The 19,720-nt window shown below is 42.2% G+C and overlaps 4 protein-coding genes across 6 annotated transcripts; 2 read left to right on the top strand and 2 right to left on the bottom strand.

The window, feature by feature from the left end:
- Positions 1-164: 164 nt before the first annotated feature.
- LOC131944464 (endoglucanase-like) lies at positions 165-9,446 on the bottom strand. The gene is made up of 6 exons (XM_059305095.1): positions 9,357-9,446; positions 3,072-3,182; positions 2,583-2,717; positions 2,199-2,324; positions 1,421-1,546; positions 165-418 (listed from the first exon to the last, which is right to left on the bottom strand). The coding sequence occupies exons 2-6, from the start codon at positions 3,112-3,114 to the stop codon at positions 255-257; spliced, it is 594 nt and encodes a 197-aa protein (XP_059161078.1). The 5' UTR covers positions 3,115-3,182; positions 9,357-9,446; the 3' UTR covers positions 165-254.
- LOC131944465 (endoglucanase-like) lies at positions 5,766-9,535 on the bottom strand. Its single transcript, XM_059305096.1, has 6 exons — positions 9,457-9,535; positions 8,351-8,461; positions 7,819-7,953; positions 7,433-7,558; positions 6,875-7,000; positions 5,766-6,001 (listed from the first exon to the last, which is right to left on the bottom strand). The coding sequence occupies exons 2-6, from the start codon at positions 8,391-8,393 to the stop codon at positions 5,841-5,843; spliced, it is 591 nt and encodes a 196-aa protein (XP_059161079.1). The 5' UTR covers positions 8,394-8,461; positions 9,457-9,535; the 3' UTR covers positions 5,766-5,840.
- A 1,267-nt stretch (positions 9,536-10,802) lies between these two features.
- On the top strand, positions 10,803-18,882 carry LOC131944503 (mucin-2). Of its 3 annotated transcripts, none has more exons than XM_059305170.1 (4): positions 10,803-10,840; positions 14,372-14,543; positions 16,806-17,334; positions 18,122-18,882. In XM_059305170.1, exons 2-4 carry the CDS (start codon positions 14,426-14,428, stop codon positions 18,636-18,638), a joined length of 1,164 nt encoding a protein of 387 aa, XP_059161153.1. In that variant the 5' UTR covers positions 10,803-10,840; positions 14,372-14,425; the 3' UTR covers positions 18,639-18,882. The 3 variants fall into 3 exon arrangements, with proteins under 3 accessions (XP_059161153.1, XP_059161152.1, XP_059161151.1); XM_059305169.1 differs by having other exon boundaries at positions 10,803-10,923; XM_059305168.1 differs by having other exon boundaries at positions 10,803-10,923; positions 14,329-14,543.
- On the top strand, positions 12,715-13,509 carry LOC131944495 (uncharacterized). Its single transcript, XM_059305163.1, has one exon. It carries the CDS (start codon positions 12,715-12,717, stop codon positions 13,507-13,509), a length of 795 nt encoding a protein of 264 aa, XP_059161146.1.
- Positions 18,883-19,720: the final 838 nt, after the last annotated feature.

Here is a 19,720-nt window from a genome sequence, read left to right as displayed (position 1 = left end):
AAGAAACTGGATGAGATTAAGTTTTTGTTTTTATCATGTTAAGTGAATCTTTGGCCAAGACTACACCCAAAATTAGTCAGATAAAGGGAGAGTTTCTTTCAAAAATCAGTCATATATCCACTCAACAGAACCAACACTAAGAATAAAATAGAGCTAGGAAAACAGAAAGTTTTTCAAGTTTTAATCTCTATTAAATTCAAAATTTTGAGTTTTAAAGAACATTATTTTTCATGTATTTAACTTGTTTGAGAAAATCAATGATGACATTCACAGTGTGAATATTTGGATACCATGTCACTAGGGCAGGCAACTTTTTCCCACGTAACTTCTGGATTGTCCCAGCCGAGGCCATTGGTAACTTGACCTTTGTTGTTTTGAAGGTCAAAGTGAACTTCATATCCATGAGTGTTTGCGTTATCTGGTGAAAAAAAAATTGTTAAAAACAATTTGTGCATGGATTCAAAATCTATTACGCTCATTATATTACTATTATTACATAAGAACTATTTTGGAAAAAGTGAGATCAGGGGTGACTGGATTGTTTGAGTGGCAGGGGGGGGGAAAAAAAAACAACATAAATCACAAGCTTTTACTTAGTTTATTACGTTTGCTTGTGGGTATGTGGCAAATCTTGTAACTCAATGTCAACCCACTTCTAATGTAGCTATTTTATTCACACTTTCCAGATACATTTGTCTATTAAAATTGCTAGAATATCTAATGTTTACAAGCTATTGTTGAACTTGCTTAGTAGTAGGCTACCAATTTCCCATGCTATTATACACCACACATTGCATGTGTTCAGCTGTTCTATTGTATTAAAGTGTTGAAAAAAAAATAAGAAAACGTTTTACTAACAAGCTTTTATATGCACTAAAAGCTAGAAAATAAATATTTTAAATATATAATAATAATACAATTACTAAAAAGCATATGTCACTGCTTATTATGTAACATATTGAATACTTAACTCAATTTAATGGGTGACCCAGCAAGTTATCAAAACGTTTTTTTTTTTTGTAAAATTAATTTGAAAAGTAGAAAATAATACAAATATAAAGAAACACAATTAGAACAAAGAAAATATTCTAAAAATTTAAAGGACTGATATTTTTTTTTATTAATAAAATTTGCTTTCTTTAATAAAAGCATTGGTCGCTCGTGAAGAGAAATATCTGACACATTCTCGCTAAAAATACTCTAATTAAACTACAGGTTTGTTTTATTTCTTATTATCGGTGTATTTAAACCCGTATTAATATATAGTTTGTTTATATTTGTTTTATTTTCTAATATTACTTCACCATTAATCTACCAGTGTTTACTATCATTAGAACTTTACAAGTATCGTCGATAAATATTATGTTCTTTAACAATAAACTGTGAGTTTATCTGGCATAAAGAGGTAAACAAAATTTACTTGTGCCTGGTTTGCCAGATTGGCCACACCATTCAAAGTTGCCTTGAATAGGACAGTCGTTGGTTACCATGAAAATAACGGGGTTGTGGTTGCTGGGAGCTCGGCCCTCTCCTGGCACAAATCCTCCTGGAATATAATGTCAGTGAAAGCCATTTTTTATCAATAATGTTAATAAACAACATATTTCTTGCATTAAGAAGTCGATGTCACAGTCTTTGGGATCAGGGGAAGCGCGCTTAGGAATTGTGACATAACAATGATGCATTCAGTGTTGCATTCAGTGTTTCTTCCAAATTTTCGGGGGGGGGGGGGGGGATTGGACACTGTTAAAACTATATTTTCTAAATAAATTCCATTTCTTACGGGGGGGGGGGGGGGGCGGTAGACTTTCTTCGCTCCCCCCTCCCCCGAGATGTCTGGAAGGAATTGATTGGGGGGGGGGGGGGGGTGAAAGGGGTGTAAACTGTGACATCAATTTAAGAGTGATTTTTTTCGGGATGATTGGTAATTGGGGGGGGGGGGGGGCTCATCATGACCTACAGAGTTTCTTCCAGGCATCTCTTCGGGGGGGGCGAAGCCCCCCCGAAAATTTTTTACCGCCCCCCCGAACGAAAGGAAATTTATATAATTTATATAGAAAATATATACTTTTAACAGTGTCCGCCCCCCCGAAGAAAGTTTACCGCCCCCCGAAGATTTCAAGTGCCCCCCCGGAGAAAAAAGTCTGGAAGAAACACTGATGACCTACCTTTTGGCCATTTGCCGTTACATGACCTACCTGTTGGCGTTAGCTTGACACAGGCACCACAGTTACGCCCACACCAAGAACTGTCACCCCCGTCATCAAAAAACTTGCCGTTAGGGGCTGTGACGTGATCAGCCAGATTCCAGGGAAATGGTGTATCTGGTAGAGGGGGGGAGGGGTGTCAGACAAAAGAAATGTAAACACGGATTTTACAAGTAAGCGTAGCATATAGTATAGTATTTATTTTCTTCCAACCGGTAATAACAACATATACTTCCTTAAAAACAACAATATGCACTTTACACAGGTGATGCACCTACAAGACCGTCTATAACATGAACAATGCACTATTGCTAACGATGCACCTAGCAGACCGTCTATAACATGAAGAATGCCCTACTCTAACGATGCACCTACCGGTTCCACGTGGTCCACAGCCGCATGCTCCTCTGTGTCCGTCATCATATCGCGTTGTGCTAGCGCACGGATGTCCGTTAAATCGTCGAATCCCGTGAGCATCTTTAGCGCACTTCTGCTCCGCCCACGCCAAACCTACCAGATGCAAGACAAATGTGACAGTAACAAAAATTTTAGTATTCTCATTCAGTTCTTCAAGAAGAAATTATTTGATAAAGATTATGGAATGTCATGTGTGCTTATGTAGAAAACGCTTATGAACATGCTTTTAAGGAAAAAGAAAGAAGCAAAATCAACGTTAGCTACTACCAACATCAGCGTGATAAAACTACTTGTTTTAGATAAGACAACTGTTTTTTTTAAAGTTAATTTTAGTAGAAATCTTAGAGTAGATTAATATTATGAAACATGGAAGTGAATTTTTAAAAACCTCTAATAATTTATTGTTAAAATATTTTATCATATGTATAGAATAGATCTATAACTTACCAACAAAACTTATGCCTAAAGCAAACAACGCAAAGCGTTTCATTTTTCTAACCTGAATATTTTCTATTTCGCCTATTCCGACTTTAAATTGTCTTATTTATAGGCCTAATTCTGTAAAAAAAAACATTATCTATTCTGCATCCAGCTGTCAAAAAATACACAAACAAAAACTGCTTTTAACGGTCTTATGGACTTAATAGTCCCACTTCTCTATCCCGAACAATACATATGAGAGATTTGGCGGTCTTGTGAACTATTAATTGATATTACTTTTTTAAAAATAAATACAAGTCTAATTACATCACGTTTCATGTCAAATAACATTGCATTTCAAGTTTGAAACAAATAGGTCTGAAGGAAACGAGTGAAATTTTGTTTAATAATTCCCACCCCATGATATATCGTTATATTTGAATTAACGTTACCCTGTTACCTTCAAGCATTAAAATGAACGACAATTTCCTTACAACTAATTCAGGCCATCTTTGAAATTTTAATGATAAATTCTAGTTTGCAAGGGTTATTATTTGACATTTCGAAGTCGAACTGGAAGCTCTAGATTGCCAGAAGCTCAGTTAGTCTAGCAGCGCTGCTGTCTAATTGTTTGTCAATAAACAAACATTTTTTTAGGTAAAATGTGTTGTTGTTTTTTTTAAACAAAAAGTAAAAGGTAGTATTTCGATTAAATGACAAAACGTACAGGGAGATAATATCCAAGCACAACTTCAGTACATAGGGAATAAAAATCCACGATAAACTGGTTACACTCTTGAAATTGCATCTACTTTATAGTACCTCTAAAATCGGGTTTTATTATAATTTAACATTTTAAAAATGTTAACGAAATTCGAAAACTTCTCCCCCATACTTTGTAAGTACTTTGAAAACATACTAAAGAGTTGAAATATTGCTAAGGAGGGTCGTCCATAAATGACGTCACACTAGTTGGGGGGGGGGGGTCCGTAATTTGGTGACGGTGTGTGATGGGGGGGGGGGAGGGGGAGGTAAAAATCGTGATGACCCCCTGTTCTGTTTCTTATTGTTAAAGAACGTTATGTATGACCCCCTAATCTGTATCCAATAGAAGAAACAGGATTACAACAGATATGTCGCCTTTATATTATATTTTGTGATCATTCCACTTGACATTTGCTGGTCTGACAAAGTAGAATAGTCTGCTGTAATTTACTTATTAATTTCAATACAGCAACGCTCATTTAAATAAATATTGTCTGACATGAAACGATGACAGCTACTATCCTCATTGTAGAGCTTGTGCGGTTGTGTCCAGCTAACTCATATTTTTATGTCTGTAGGTTTAGAAAAAAAGATCTAATTGTTTTAACATCAACATACATCATTGTAAAAAAAAAAGTCCTTAAGAAAATCATTTTTATTTTCATTGATAAGAGAAAATTTGGTTTGACATCAGTCAGATACCCATCAAAGCTGGTTTGACATCAGATACCCAACATGGCTGGCTTGACATCAGTCAGATACCCAACATAGCTGGCTTGACATCAGTCAGATACCCAACATAGCTGGCTTGACATCAGTCAGATACCCAACATAGCTGGCTTGACATCAGTCAGATACCCAACATGGCTGGCTTGACATCAGTCAGATACCCAACATAGCTGGCTTGACATCAGTCAGATACCCAACATAGCTGGCTTGACATCTGTCAGATACCCAACATGGCTGGCTTGACATCAGTCAGATACCCATCAAAGCTGGTTTGACAACATCAGTCAGATACCCAATATGGCTGGCTTGACATCAGTCAGATACCCAACATAGCTGGCTTGACATCAGTCAGATACCCATCAAAGCTGGTTTGACAACATCAGTCAGATACCCAATATGGCTGGCTTGACATCAGTCAGATACCCAACATGGCTGGCTTGACATCAGTCAGATACCCATCAAAGCTGGTTTGACAACATCAGTCAGATACCCAATATGGCTGGCTTGACATCAGTCAGATACCCAACATAGCTGGCTTGACATCAGTCAGATACCCATCAAAGCTGGTTTGACAACATCAGTCAGATACCCAATATGGCTGGCTTGACATCAGTCAGATACCCAACATGGCTGGCTTGACATCAGTCAGATACCCATCAAAGCTGGTTTGACAACATCAGTCAGATACCCAATATGGCTGGCTTGACATCACTCAGATACCCAATATGGCTGGCTTGACATCACTCAGATACCCAACATGGCTGGCTTGACATCTGTCAGATACCCAACATGGCTGGCTTGACATCAGTCAGATACCCATCAAAGCTGGTTTGACAACATCAGTCAGATACCCAATATGGCTGGCTTGACATCAGTCAGATACCCAACATGGCTGGCTTGACATCACTCAGATACCCAACATAGCTGGCTTGACATCAGTCAGATACCCAACATAGCTGGTTTGACAACATCAGCCAGATACCCAACATAGCTGGCTTGACATCAGTCAGATACCCAACAAAGCTGGTTTGACATCACTCAGATACCCAACATGGCTGGCTTGACATCACTCAGATACCCAATATGGCTGGTTTGACATCAGATACCCATCAAAGCTGGTTTGACATCACTCAGATACCCATCAAATCTGGTTTGATAACGTGTTTAATATCCAGTCATCAGAACCAACACTAAAAATAAAATTGAGCTAGGAAAAAAAAATGGGACGTTTTCAAAATTTTATTCTTTATTTTTTCAATACCACATTGATAGTTTCAAGAAAAATATTTCCATCTGAGAGAATCAATGACATTCACATTGTGAATATTTGGATGCCATGTCACCAGGGCAGGCAACTTTTTCCCACGTCACTTCTGGATTGTCCCAGCCCAGGCCATTGGTAACTTGACCCCTGTTGTTCTGAAGGTCAAAGTGAACTTCATATCCATGAGTGTTTGGGTTATCTGGTGGAGAAATTATTTTTTTTATTAAGTTAGAACTCTTTTTGGAATAAAGCGGGAGTGATCTCCCCTAAACTTTCTCGAATGCACTTAAATAACACTACGTGGGATAGCAACTCGGGATATAAAAATATTTTAAATTAATTTTTAATTACTTAAACTTTTTTAATAGAATAGAATATCGTAGAAAACAGCATTGTGCACCAAGTGAACAACAAAGTGTGTATAATAGTGGGGAATATTATAGTACTTTATAAAATCATATGCGTTTTTTCAAAAATCGAAAATAGGGCTGAAGTACTACTGAAGTACTACTTCCGGTCAACGGAAATTACTCAAAATTTGACAGAAGGCAGAGAATTAGATCTTTTACCATATGTGAGATTTCGTTTATATATCTGAAACAGTACTCAAGTTATAGGCTTTTGAAAAACCAAACATACATATATTATATACAGACACACCGACAAAATTACAAAACTATGTTTTTTCCAAACTCAGAGAGATGTAAAAAGTCGAGATTTGTAAAATAAAAAATCTCGTCATCTGAGACTATACTTCGTATAAGAGAAAATAAAAAAGGGAGGTAATTTATAAGGGATGAAACGGCTCTAAAATATATTTAATTTATCAAATTTGAGAGTTTTCTTATTTTAGGTGCATTTTAAAGCTTATTAATTTTTATTGTAGAGTTATTTTATATTTGTTATATTTTCTAATTTTACCGCACCATTAATCTCAGTGATGGATTACCTGGATTGCTCCCGTCGGCATAGCAGTGTAGCCTATCATTACAATATTATTAATCATCTTCAATATATTTTTTGTTCTTTAAACTGTGAGTTTATCTGGCATAAAGTGATAATGAAAATTTACTTGTGCCTGGTTTGCCAGATTGGCCGCACCATTCAAAGTTGCCATCTATAGGACAGTCGTTGGTTACCATGAAAATCACGGGGCTTTGGTTGCCGGGTGGTCTGCCTAGTCCTGGCACAAATCCCCCTGAAGAAAGATGTCAGTGGAGGTCAGTAATTTTAATAAAACAACACATTGCTATAATTTGTGGTTTACGTCACTTTTATTTTTTTTTGGGGGGGGGGGGGGGGTAACTTTCGCGACATAATAATGATGGAATATACCACAATTACCTTTAAAATTGTGTATATTTGCATTAGGATGGGAGTTAACTATGATATTATTTTGGCATCTTTTACTTTTTATTCTTTCTTCTTGTAAACTAAAAATGTCATGCGCCATTTAATGCGTTGACTCCGATTTCAACTTGTTTTTTTTTCCAGATTTACTTCCATCCAAGAACAAATTATAAGGCAGCAGTTGTTTGTTTTTAAAGTTTCATCTCCTAGATAGGTTGTCGTCTCATCTGGGGGGGGGGGGGTGTCATCTGCCGGGGCCATCTGCCGTTACATGACCTACCTGTTGGCGTTAGCTTGACACAGGCACCACAGTTACGCCCACACCAAGAACTGTCACCCCCGTCATCAAAAAACTTGCCGTTAGGGGCTGTGACGTGGTCAGCCATATTCCAGTCAAATGGTGTATCTGGTAGGGGTATCAGATAGAAGGAATGTACACTAGGATTTCAATAGTAAATGTTGCACATATCATTTAATATTTATTTTCTTCCAACCGGTAATAACCACGAATATTTCCTTAAAAACAACAATATGAACTATACTCTGGTGATGAGCCTACTAGATCGTCTATGGACTCTATAACATGAACAATGCACTACGGTTAGTGATGCACATACTATACCGTCTATAACATGAACAGTGCACTTTTGCTAACGATGCACCTACCGGTTCCTCGTGGTCCACAGCCGCACGCCCCTCTGTGTCCGTCATCATATCGCGTTGTGCTAGCGCACGGTTGTCCGTTAAATCGGAGAATTCCGTTAGCATCTCTCGTGCACTTCTGCTCCGCCCACGCCAAACCTACCAGGTGCAAGACAGATGTGACACATAAACAAATTATCTTTTTAAAAAAACAACGTATTCAGTTCCTCAAGTACAAAAATATTTTTAAAAGATGAACGAATGTTATGTGTGCTTTGGAAATAGAACGGTTATCAAATTGCTTTTAGGGGAAACAGGGAAACCAAATCACCATCAGCTACTACCAACATCAACGTGATTTAGCTCCATGTTTTAGATAAGAAAAACTTTTTTTATGTAGCTAATGGAGTTTGGTTGCATATGTTAAATCTCACATTAAAAAATGATTTACAGTAGAAATCTTGCTGTAAGCTATGATTTGAAAAAAATTAAAGTAATTTTTAAAATCTTTAATTGATGGATTTTATCATATGCATAGAATAGATCTATAACTTACCAACAAAGCTGATTCCTAAAGCAAACAACGCAAAGCGTTTCATTTTTCTAACCTGAATATTTTCTATTTCGCCTATTCCGACTTTAAATTGTCTTATTTATAGGCCTAATTCTGTAAAAAAAAAACATTATCTATATTGAATCCACCTGTCAAAAAATACACTAACAGAAACTACTTTTAACGGTCTTGTGGCCTTAAACGTCCCACTTCTCTATCCCGTAAAAAATAGATTCTCGGGGTCTTGTGAAAAATTAATCGATATTACTTTTAAAAAAATATATACATGCAAATCTAATATGCCAACTTTCATGTCACATTGCATTGCCTCAAGTTTGGAAGAAATAGTCTGGACGAAGTGAGTGAAATTTTGTTTACTAATTTCCACTCGCGACAGACTACAAACAAAGGAGGAAGGTTAAATAAAATTAAAAACATTGTAAAAACTGAACGAGCAATAGACTCAGAGCAGTGTCCAACATTTGTGACAAGTTGCCTATTTGTCGTGTTTCAGCCTTGCAAAATCGCTGTCTAGCATTGCTGATATCATGTAAACATTGGTCTACTTTATTTTACATTTTGTAGGTTCTACAAATAACATTAAACTATTGAATACAAGATAAGAAAAATGCAAAGAACGCCATTCCGTTCCTTATTTATATTTCAAATTATTTTAATTTCAATTTATTACAAACAGATTTTCTTCCAGGCATCTCTTTGGGAGGGGGGGGGGGGGCAGAAGAAAGTCTAGCGCCCCCCCCCCCCTGTGGCGGGGGAAATTGCTTTCTCTTCTTAATATTACTTTCCTTTTTAAATACGAACGAAGTACTATCAATCTTCACACATATAGTTTAATACTGTGACGAGGACGAGAATACTCTCAATTCCGTGCATTCAGTAAAAAATCGAAGATCAGCTTGATACACAACATTTAATTATTATACATCCGATGATTGAATATAATAGGATTCACGTTACTACACAATATACACTTGTTGCCTATACATACAGTTAAATGTTCCCTACACTATTGTCACTACACTGTTCCCTATCGTCCTTTCTCTACAATGTTTCAACCCCCTACTGCCTAGCTTCGACTGTCTCCTCACCCTCATCGTTCTAACTTCTTTGCCTTTCCAATCAAGCCTAAACTAATTTGTATGTGGCCACAGTTCTGCGGTACCTAATTAAAAATGTCAAACCCAGCTAATAAACTTCTCTGGCTTGACAGTCCCCCCCCCTCCCAATAAAGTCGCCCGGGTCAATTAGCCCGTAATTACAATCTAAATCTAACCCGTGCTTCAACGATCGTCTCCGTCACGTGCATTGTCAATCTTACACCTGCCTCTACGCCACCCCCCCCCCCCCCCCGAACAAAAAGTAATTTATATAGAATTCATATACTTTTACTAGTGTCCGCCCCACGAAAAATGTTGCCCCCCCCCCCCCGAAAATATCAAGTGCTCCCCCCCCCCCCGGAGAAAAAAGTCTGGAAGAAACACTGATTACAAAAAGTACTCAAAGTTTTGAGCACCATCTTTGTAATTATCTAATTTTATTTAGTTTTAATGGCTAATTCTACATCTTGGAATTAATTATTAAAACTAAAAGTTTATCCTTTTCAATTTAAGCTTTTAATTTTTAAAAACGAAACCTATGAAACATAGGTAGACTTCATTGGTTTTCTTTTCTTTAATAAACCGGGAGTGATCTCCCCTAAAATTTCTCGAATACTCTCATATGAAACAACAGGGGATGGCAACTTGGGACATGATTTTTAATCCATTTTAAATACTTTAAACTTTTTAAAATAGAATAAAATCTCGTAGACAAAAAAAATTGCACACCATGTGAACGCCAAATAAAATGTGCATAAAAGTGCGGAATATTATTAGTACTTTATAAATTCACATGCGTTTTTTGAGAAATCGGAAATAGCAAAAATTATTACTGTCGGTCAACGAAAATTACTCAAAATATTTTATAAATTTTATTTATCCATCTGAAATAGTACTCAGGTTATAGACTTTTGAAAAATTCAAAGTAGAAAAAGTTCCTCTTTCGGTTATCGGAAATCACTCAAAAGTTGATACGGATCTATGATTTTGATATAATACTTACATATGAAATTTCATCAACCTAGCTGTAACGGTACTCAAGTTATCGTGTTTACACACACACACAGACACACACACATATACACACACAGACATACGGACAAGATTTCAAAACTATGTTTTTCCGACTCAGGGAGCTGCAAAACGTCGAGTTTGCAAAATTCTCGATTTTTTTTCTATAAACTTCGTATGTACGAGAAAGTAAAAAATGGCTACTCTTTTTTAAATGCACGTGGCAATATTGCACACTAAGATGCAGTGAGCACGACAAAGCACTGCAGATGAAATAACTTTTCCTTCCACTTAAATAATTACTTTGTATTGTGTTAAGGAAATAGGATCAGTATACATGTAATTCTAATTAGAAATTCAAACAGTAATTGATTTGTTATTTGTTATTATTGTAATTATTTTTTAACAAACGGGAAATCATTTCCAAAGTAATTAGTACAGGCGCAGGTAGTGTATGGTTAACATCATTAGGTAGAACTAAACAACAACAGTCACGGCTAGTGTACCGTTAACATCAGTAGGTAGAACTATAGGCCTTATTATATTATAACAACAAAACTCACAGAGCATTGTAAGTGGTGTCCATAACATACATTAAAACTGACAAAGTGACATCGTCGATTTTAACTCTCCATAATATATTTACACGTCGCTACAAAATTAAAGCCAGACCCCCTCCCTCGCCCTTACCCAGTGGCGTTGCTAGGTCGGGTGTCACCCGGTGCGGCACCTCTTCTATTTATTTTGCAACTTTTCGCCATGGTGTCAACCCCCCCCCCCCCCAAAAAAAAAGTGTCACCCGGTGCAGTTCGCATCCCCCGCCACCGCCTCGCGATGCCTCTGCCTCCACCCAGTGGCGTCGCTGGGTCGGGTGTCACCCGATGCGGCACCTCATGGTGTCACCCCCCCCCCCCTCAACCATCAAAAGAAACAAGTATAGGCTATATATATATATATATATATATATATATATATATATATATATATATATATATATATATATATATATATATATATATATATATATATATATATATATACACCTGCGTAGACCTATATATATATATATATATATATATATATATATATATATATATATATATATATACACCTGCGTAGACCTATATATATATATATATATATATATATATATATATATATATATATATATATATATATATATATATATATATATATAGTTGCAATCGATGACACCTCCCTCCGATTTTGCCAAATGGTGTCGATTTGTGCACTCCTCATTTTAATCGACCTATAAATTTTGCAGTTGGTGTCACAACCCCCCCCCCCCCATCCCCACCCCCGCCCTGGTGATAGCTTTAAATTGCTCACATTTATTACTAACTATATTTATCTATAATCGGCTATTAATCCAGCTGGATGTAAAATTGTTTTCTGTACAGTTTGTATGTTTAGGTCACTGTGTCCACGTCCCCGTCCCCTCCCCATCCCCCCACCCACCCCCATCCATTAACGGGGTCGTCACTTTGTACTTAAAATATTTTTTACCTCTAAGCAACCATTCATTTTGCTACTTTTTGTCTTGGTGTCACCCCCCCTGCATCATGGTGTCGACTGGTGGGGTCCGCACCCCCCCCCCCCCCGCCTCTCGAAGCCTCTGCCTCCACCCATTCTCTAATTATGTAACTAAAGTGTAGTCATTAGGTCGAGCAGACTAAACTCAGCACACACTTTTGTAAAAAAAAATCGTCAAGGTTTCTAATTGTATCGTTAAAAAAGTCGGACATAGGCTACCATTTTCTTGGCGTGTGACTTGTTTTATGAACGAATTCTTTGTAGGGTTAAACTAATTTTTTTATTAAAAGAGGCCTATTGCGTTGGAAATATTACGTTTTATTATTTTTATCAACTATATTGAGGCTTAGTGTCGAACATCAATTAAATTAAACCCCGACTAAAATATTGGACAGCTAACACTATTTTAAAAACGTTTGGCCATCAACTTAAATGTTTTACTACTCGTATGTGATTGTGTTCTATTTAAACTCAAATGAAAAGAAAAAACTTAACGTTGTTGTCAGGTCACATAACGCGTTATACATGTTGATCCATGCGTTTGAAGATTTTTTTTTTTTTAGTTAGTCGTTGTCTGTCGTTATCTAGACCAGCGTTCTCTCTCTGTAGAAAGTAAACACATTTAAGTTGCTCGCTCACTACTGGTCAAAGCTCTCGTGTCACCCTGTCCAACTTGACCAATGCATGTCATCGTGTCCACCTCTTGACCCCACCATGTCACCGTGTCCACCTCTTGACCCCACCATGTCATCGTGTCCACCTCTTGACCCCACCATGTCATCGTGTCCACCTCTTGACCCCACCATGTCATCGTGTCCACCTCTTGACCCCACCATGTCACCATGTCCACCTCTTGACCCCACCATGTCATCGTGTCCACCTCTTGACCCCACCATGTCATCGTGTCCACCTCTTGACCCCACCATGTCATCGTGTCCACCTCTTGACCCCACCATGTCACCATGTCCACCTCTTGACCCCACCATGTCATCGTGTCCACCTCTTGACCCCACCATGTCATCGTGTCCACCTCTTGACCCCACCATGTCACCGTGTCCACCTCTTGACCCCACCATGTCACCATGTCCACCTCTTGACCCCACCATGTCATCGTGTCCACCTCTTGACCCCACCATGTCATCGTGTCCACCTCTTGACCCCACCATGTCATCGTGTCCACCTCTTGACCCCACCATGTCATCGTGTCCACCTCTTGACCCCACCATGTCATCGTGTCCACCTCTTGACCCCACCATGTCATCGTGTCCACCTCTTGACCCCACCATGTCATCGTGTCCACCTCTTGACCCCACCATGTCATCGTGTCCACCTCTTGACCCCACCATGTCATCGTGTCCACCTCTTGACCCCACCATGTCACCGTGTCCACCTCTTGACCCCACCATGTCACCGTGTCCACCTCTTGACCCCACCATGTCATCGTGTCCACCTCTTGACCCCACCATGTCCACCTCTTGACCCCACCATGTCACCGTGTACACCTCTTGACCCCACCATGTCATCGTGTCCACCTCTTGACCCCACCATGTCCACCTCTTGACCCCACCATGTCACCGTGTCCACCTCTTGACCCCACCATGTCATCGTGTTCACCTCTTGACCCCACCATGTCATCGTGTCCACCTCTTGACCCCACCATGTCCACCTCTTGACCCCACCATGTCATCGTGTCCACCTCTTGACCCCACCATGTCATCGTGTCCACCTCTTGACCCCACCATGTCATCGTGTCCACCTCTTGACCCCACCATGTCCACCTCTTGACCCCACCATGTCACCGTGTCCACCTCTTGACCCCACCATGTCATCGTGTCCACCTCTTGACCCCACCATGTCCACCTCTTGACCCCACCATGTCACCGTGTCCACCTCTTGACCCCACCATGTCATCGTGTCCACCTCTTGACCCCACCATGTCCATCTCTTGACCCCACCATGTCATCGTGTCCACCTCTTGACCCCACCATGTCATCGTGTCCACCTCTTGACCCCACCATGTCATCGTGTTCACCTCTTGACCCCACCATGTCATCGTGTCCACCTCTTGACCCCACCATGTCCACCTCTTGACCCCACCATGTCATCGTGTCCACCTCTTGACCCCACCATGTCATCGTGTCCACCTCTTGACCCCACCATGTCATCGTGTCCACCTCTTGACCCAACATGTCATCGTGTCTACCTCTGACTTAAAACCATGTCACCACTTAAAAGTATTAAAACCCTCTTAAAATCAGAAAATCGATAAAATTTAAATACGGATACCAAATTTTTCAGACTTGATTTATCCAACACTAATTTACCAAGAAAAATCTCACAGAGTTCTCAGGTACAGAATCTTTGAGGTAGTATGTCTTAGCTGCCAGCCTAGCGCATGCCACTGGTCAGATGGACTGAGGAGATCAAAGCTACCAATGTTGACCGGATAGTTTGTTGGATAGTCTGCATGTCACGGTTGGGGGAAGAAATGAAGCTCTGGAACTCTGCAATATGTAAGTGAAGCGCACCTCCCCCTACTACCCCCTTCCGAGAGAACACTGTCTCAAATTGTAGCACTGTCAATTTGTTTTCTTAGTGTGCACTGTGTGATCTTAGGCAGCTTCCCATAGGCAGACGTATACAAGTGGGGTCCGTGCAAGATTGCCACACATGCTGGGGTCCCGCCCACAGAGGGGTCGGGAAACAGCTACCATGTGATCCACCAGCTGAATGTACCCAGCTGGGATGGTTTAATCCACCAGCTGACATAGTAGAATGTGCCCAGCTGGGATGGCCTCCACCAGCTAACGTCTTACCCCTCCCTCCACCAGCTTACGTCTTACCCCTCCCTCCCCCAGCTAACGTCTTACCCCTCCCTCCCCCAGCTAACGTCTTACCCCTCCCTCCACCAGCTAACGTCTTACCACTCCCTCCACCAGCTAACGTCTTACCCCTCCCTCCACCAGCTAACGTCTTACCCCTCCCTCCCCCAGCTAACGTCTTACCCCTCCCCCCACCAGCTAACGTCTTACCCCTCCTTCCCCCAGCTAACGTCTTACCCCTCCCTCCCCCAGCTAACGTCTTACCCCTCCCTCCACCAGCTAACGTCTTACCCCTCCCTCCCCCAGCTAACGTCTTACCCCTCCCTCCCCCAGCTAACGTCTTACCCCTCCCTCCCCCAGCTAACGTCTTACCCCTCCCTCCCCCAGCTAACGTCTTACCCCTCCCTCCCCCAGCTAACGTCTTACCTCTCCCTCCCCCAGCTAACGTCTTACTCCTCCCCCCACCAGCTAACGTCTTACCCCTCCTTCCCCCAGCTAACGTCTTACCCCTCCCTCCCCCAGCTAACGTCTTACCCCTCCCTCCACCAGCTAACGTCTTACCCCTCCCTCCACCAGCTAACGTCTTACCCCTCCCTCCACCAGCTAACGTCTTACCCCTCCCTCCCCCAGCTAACGTCTTACCCCTCCCTCCCCCAGCTAACGTCTTACCCCTCCCTCCCCCAGCTAACGTCTTACCCCTCCCTCCCCCAGCTAACGTCTTACCCCTCCCTCCCCCAGCTAACGTCTTACCCCTCCCTCCACCAGCTAACGTCTTACCCCTCCCTCCACCAGCTTACGTCTTACCCCTCCCTCCCCCAGCTAACGTCTTACCCCTCCCCCCACCAGCTAACGTCTTACCCCTCCCTCCACCAGCTAACGTCTTACCCCTCCCTCCCCCAGCTAACGTCTTACCCCTCCCTCCACCAGCTGACATCTTACCCCTCCCTCCACCAGCTAACGTCTTACCCCTCCCTCCCCCAGCTAACGTCTTACCCCTCCCCCCACCAGCTAACGTCTTACCCCTCCCTCCACCAGCTAACGTCTTACCCCTCCCTCCACCAGCTAACGTCTTACCCCTCCCTCCCCCAGCTAACGTCTTACCCCTCCCTCCACCAGCTAACGTCTTACCCCTCCCTCCACCAGCTTACGTCTTACCCCTCCCTCCCCCAGCTAACGTCTTACCCCTCCCCCCACCAGCTAACGTCTTACCCCTCCCTCCACCAGCTAACGTCTTACCCCTCCCTCCCCCAGCTAACGTCTTACCCCTCCCTCCACCAGCTGACATCTTACCCCTCCCTCCACCAGCTAACGTCTTACCCCTCCCTCCCCCAGCTAACGTCTTACCCCTCCCTCCACCAGCTAACGTCTTACCCCTCCCTCCCCCAGCTAACGTCTTACCCCTCCCTCCCCCAGCTAACGTCTTACCCCTCCCTCCACCAGCTAACGTCTTACCCCTCCCTCCCCCAGCTAACGTCTTACCCCTCCCTCCCCCAGCTAACGTCTTACCCCTCCCTCCACCAGCTAACGTCTTACCCCTCCCTCCCCCAGCTAACGTCTTACCCCTCCCCCCACCAGCTAACGTCTTACCCCTCCCTCCACCAGCTAACGTCTTACCCCTCCCTCCACCAGCTAACGTCTTACCCCTCCCTCCCCCAGCTAACGTCTTACCCGTCCCTCCCCCAGCTAACGTCTTACCCCTCCCTCCACCAGCTAACGTCTTACCCCTCCCTCCACCAGCTAACGTCTTACTCCTCCCTCCCCCAGCTAACGTCTTACCCCTCCCTCCACCAGCTAACGTCTTACCCCTCCCTCCACCAGCTAACGTCTTACCCCTCCCTCCCCCAGCTAACGTCTTACCCCTCCCTACACCAGCTAACGTCTTACCCCTCCCCCCACCAGCTAACGTCTTACCCCTCCCTCCACCAGCTAACGTCTTACCCCTCCCTCCCCCAGGTACTTTGCTCGCCCTGTTGTTGATCCACAGCCTCCACCCTCGGGTCAAGGCCACGCTAACTCCACCAAACTCAACCACAGAACAGACCTCGAACATTTCTCCAGCACCCGATGCCTTGTCCACTGTTACTGATCCACCAATCGTCAATAATCCACCAAGCGTCACTAATCCACCAATCGTCACTAACCCGCCTACAGTCACTGATCCACCAATTGTCAATAATCCACCAAGCGTCACTAATCCACCAAGGTTCACTAATCCACCAAGCGTCATTAATCCACCAATCGTCACTAATCCGCCAATCGTCACTAATCCGCCAAAGACTACGAATGCCCCAGTCTTTGTCCACTCGCCAACTACAACAATACCACCTGAAGTCCACACCACCGTGACGGCCGAAGCATCTGAAAACTCGGACGAACCAGACTCGTGGAACTGGTGCACTATATTCCTGCTAGTCATCTTTGTATTTGTTGTAACGTCTTGTTTCATATTTTGTTCCTGTATCACCGCAATCATAACCTCCAGGTAATTTGTTTTTTCCATTTATTCCTATAGCCAGGTAATTTTTAAACATTTTGTTTTGCATTTATTCCTATAGCCAGGTAATTTTTAAAAATTTGTTTTGCATTTATTCCTATAGCCAGGTAACCCGCGAATTATCTCGTTCGGACCCGCGAATTATCTCGTCGCTTTCTAATTTTGCGACGATGTGTGATGAGGAGCAGTGTTTCTTCCAGGCACCCCCCCCCCCCCGGAGGAAAGTCTATCCCCCCCCCCCCCCGAACGAAACGAAATGGAAATTTATATAGAAAATATATACTTTTACCAGTCTGACCCCCGGAAAATGTGTTCGCCCCCCCCCCCCCCGAAAATATTAAGGTGCCCCCCCCCCCCCCCCGGAGAAAAGTCTGGTAGAAACACTGATGAGGAGGGTGTGTGTTCGGATAGTGTGACGTCACACTTTTGCATTTTAAAAACTATGTTAGAAACTGAATTAAGAAGTTATTTCGCGGTTTAGAAGTCTGTCTCAATAAATTGTAATAGAAATTGATTCGTGTACCCTATGTTGACCGAGCGCAGTCAATATTTTAGAAAGAAATCGTTGTTAAATAAAATTAAACTTCAATTTTGAAGGGGGGTTGTAGGCTGGGGTGTGACGTCATTTTAGGGGGAGTGGCTTTTGTGACGATGTGGACGAAGGGGGGGGGGGGGGCTAACAATCGTCTTTAAAAGCGTGACGTAGAGGGCGCTAAATGGAATTTTCAACTTTTGGTAAGCAAATGATAATCAGGATTGATTTTTTTTTCCTCAGACACCCAAGAGGCAACAGCAATGTCCCGTTTCATCCACGTCCACAGGACGCCATGCCTGAACAGGACTTTGTTCCTAGAGGCTACCAGTACTCACGTTTAACAGAAACAGTGACACCAACGTCATATCCGGCTTACAATCAACCGAGTACTTCCAACTGCGCGGCCCCCATGTACAGGCGCCCCCCGCCCAACTACCCACCGTATGCGCCGCTTGCCGTCCATTCGTTGTTTTACGGCCATGCTACTTGGGGTCTGATGTCCAACAAGAACAAACGTTTGGCTATAACTAACATCCCAGAGGTCAAAGATCATCGGATGATGGAAGAAACTAGAAATGGAGACGTGGAGACAAACACGGATGGGGCTCATGGAGAGGAAATGAATATAGGTCAAGGCGACCTGCCTTGTGGTAAGCATCAAGGAACGCTGACGTTTTTGGCGGGAGAGACGGAAGTGTGTGGCCTGGGGGACGGGGATTTTTGCCATAAAGGAGATCCACCGGACACTGCCGTCTAGTCAGGCACGAGCTATGATTCATGCCATTCCGCTAGAACTTTCTAAAAACATTGATAACTGGAGTCTGTTTTTAGAAAATAGCGTATTTAATTTTTATGTATGTGATTTATTACTGTTGTAATTGGGTGGATTTGTTGAATTTGTATCTTTTAAAATGTGATAACCTTATGGCTTTATTTTAATTTTATTTTGGAAGACCTAGATCTATATTGTATTAGCATATTAGCATGTACTGATAATGTCAGAACCAGCGTATTCAATAAACATAACAGTACAGATATGTTAACTTTTTCCTAGTCACGTGACTAATTGAGTGCTGGCTAGTTTTGGGGAACGTTAAAATATTGATCAGATCATAAGCCCTTTGTAACATTAATGCTTTGCAGAGTTTCTTCCAGGCAATTTCAAGTGCCCCCCCCCCCCCCCCCCCGGAGAAAAGTCTGGAAGAAACACTGACTGATGCTTTGCATGACTTTTGTCCTTTAAAAAATTGAAAATAAACGGTTCGTAGCACGTTTTTGCTGCCCGCCCAATAAAATGAACAAACCCACCCCGCCCCTTCCACCATGAGTTAATCATTTATAAAGGACCACATTAGATAACGTGTACAATGCGCCTTAAATTTTGTGACATAGCCTCTCTTTACCAAAATCACTCCAAGTTCAAAAAGGGAACTTTACTTTTTTTAAACACACAGTAAGCCGTAGCCTACATGCGACAAGTCAAAAGGGAATGTGAGGGTCAGTGGCGTAGCAAGGTCGGGTGTCGCCCTCCAGAGGTGTAGCGACCCTTCCAGGGGACAAACGTTCAATTTGCACCTCTTAAAACACTATTTAACACTCGAACTAATCACCTAATTAAAGTGGAATTATCATTTTTCTCTATATATTTTGCTATTTTTTGCCTTGGTGTCACCCGGTGCAGTCCGCACCTCCCCCCCCCTGGAGAGGGTTAACTTGCATCTTTATCCTCCATACATCACGAATAATTGAAATATGAGTAGCTCTACAGTGTAGTGTGTTTGGGTAAACTATGTACATCACGCCGGTCCCTTGAGTTATCTGCGATTGGTCAATACGAAT

The sequence above is a fragment of the Physella acuta genome, unplaced genomic scaffold (genome assembly GCF_028476545.2).
Source record: "Physella acuta isolate Inbredline_101_S28 unplaced genomic scaffold, ASM2847654v3 ptg000494l, whole genome shotgun sequence".
NCBI classification, from domain to species: Eukaryota; Metazoa; Mollusca; class Gastropoda; family Physidae; genus Physella; species Physella acuta.
The sequence above is the reverse complement of the archived record's forward strand: the minus strand, read 5'-3'. Positions and strand labels throughout refer to the sequence as shown.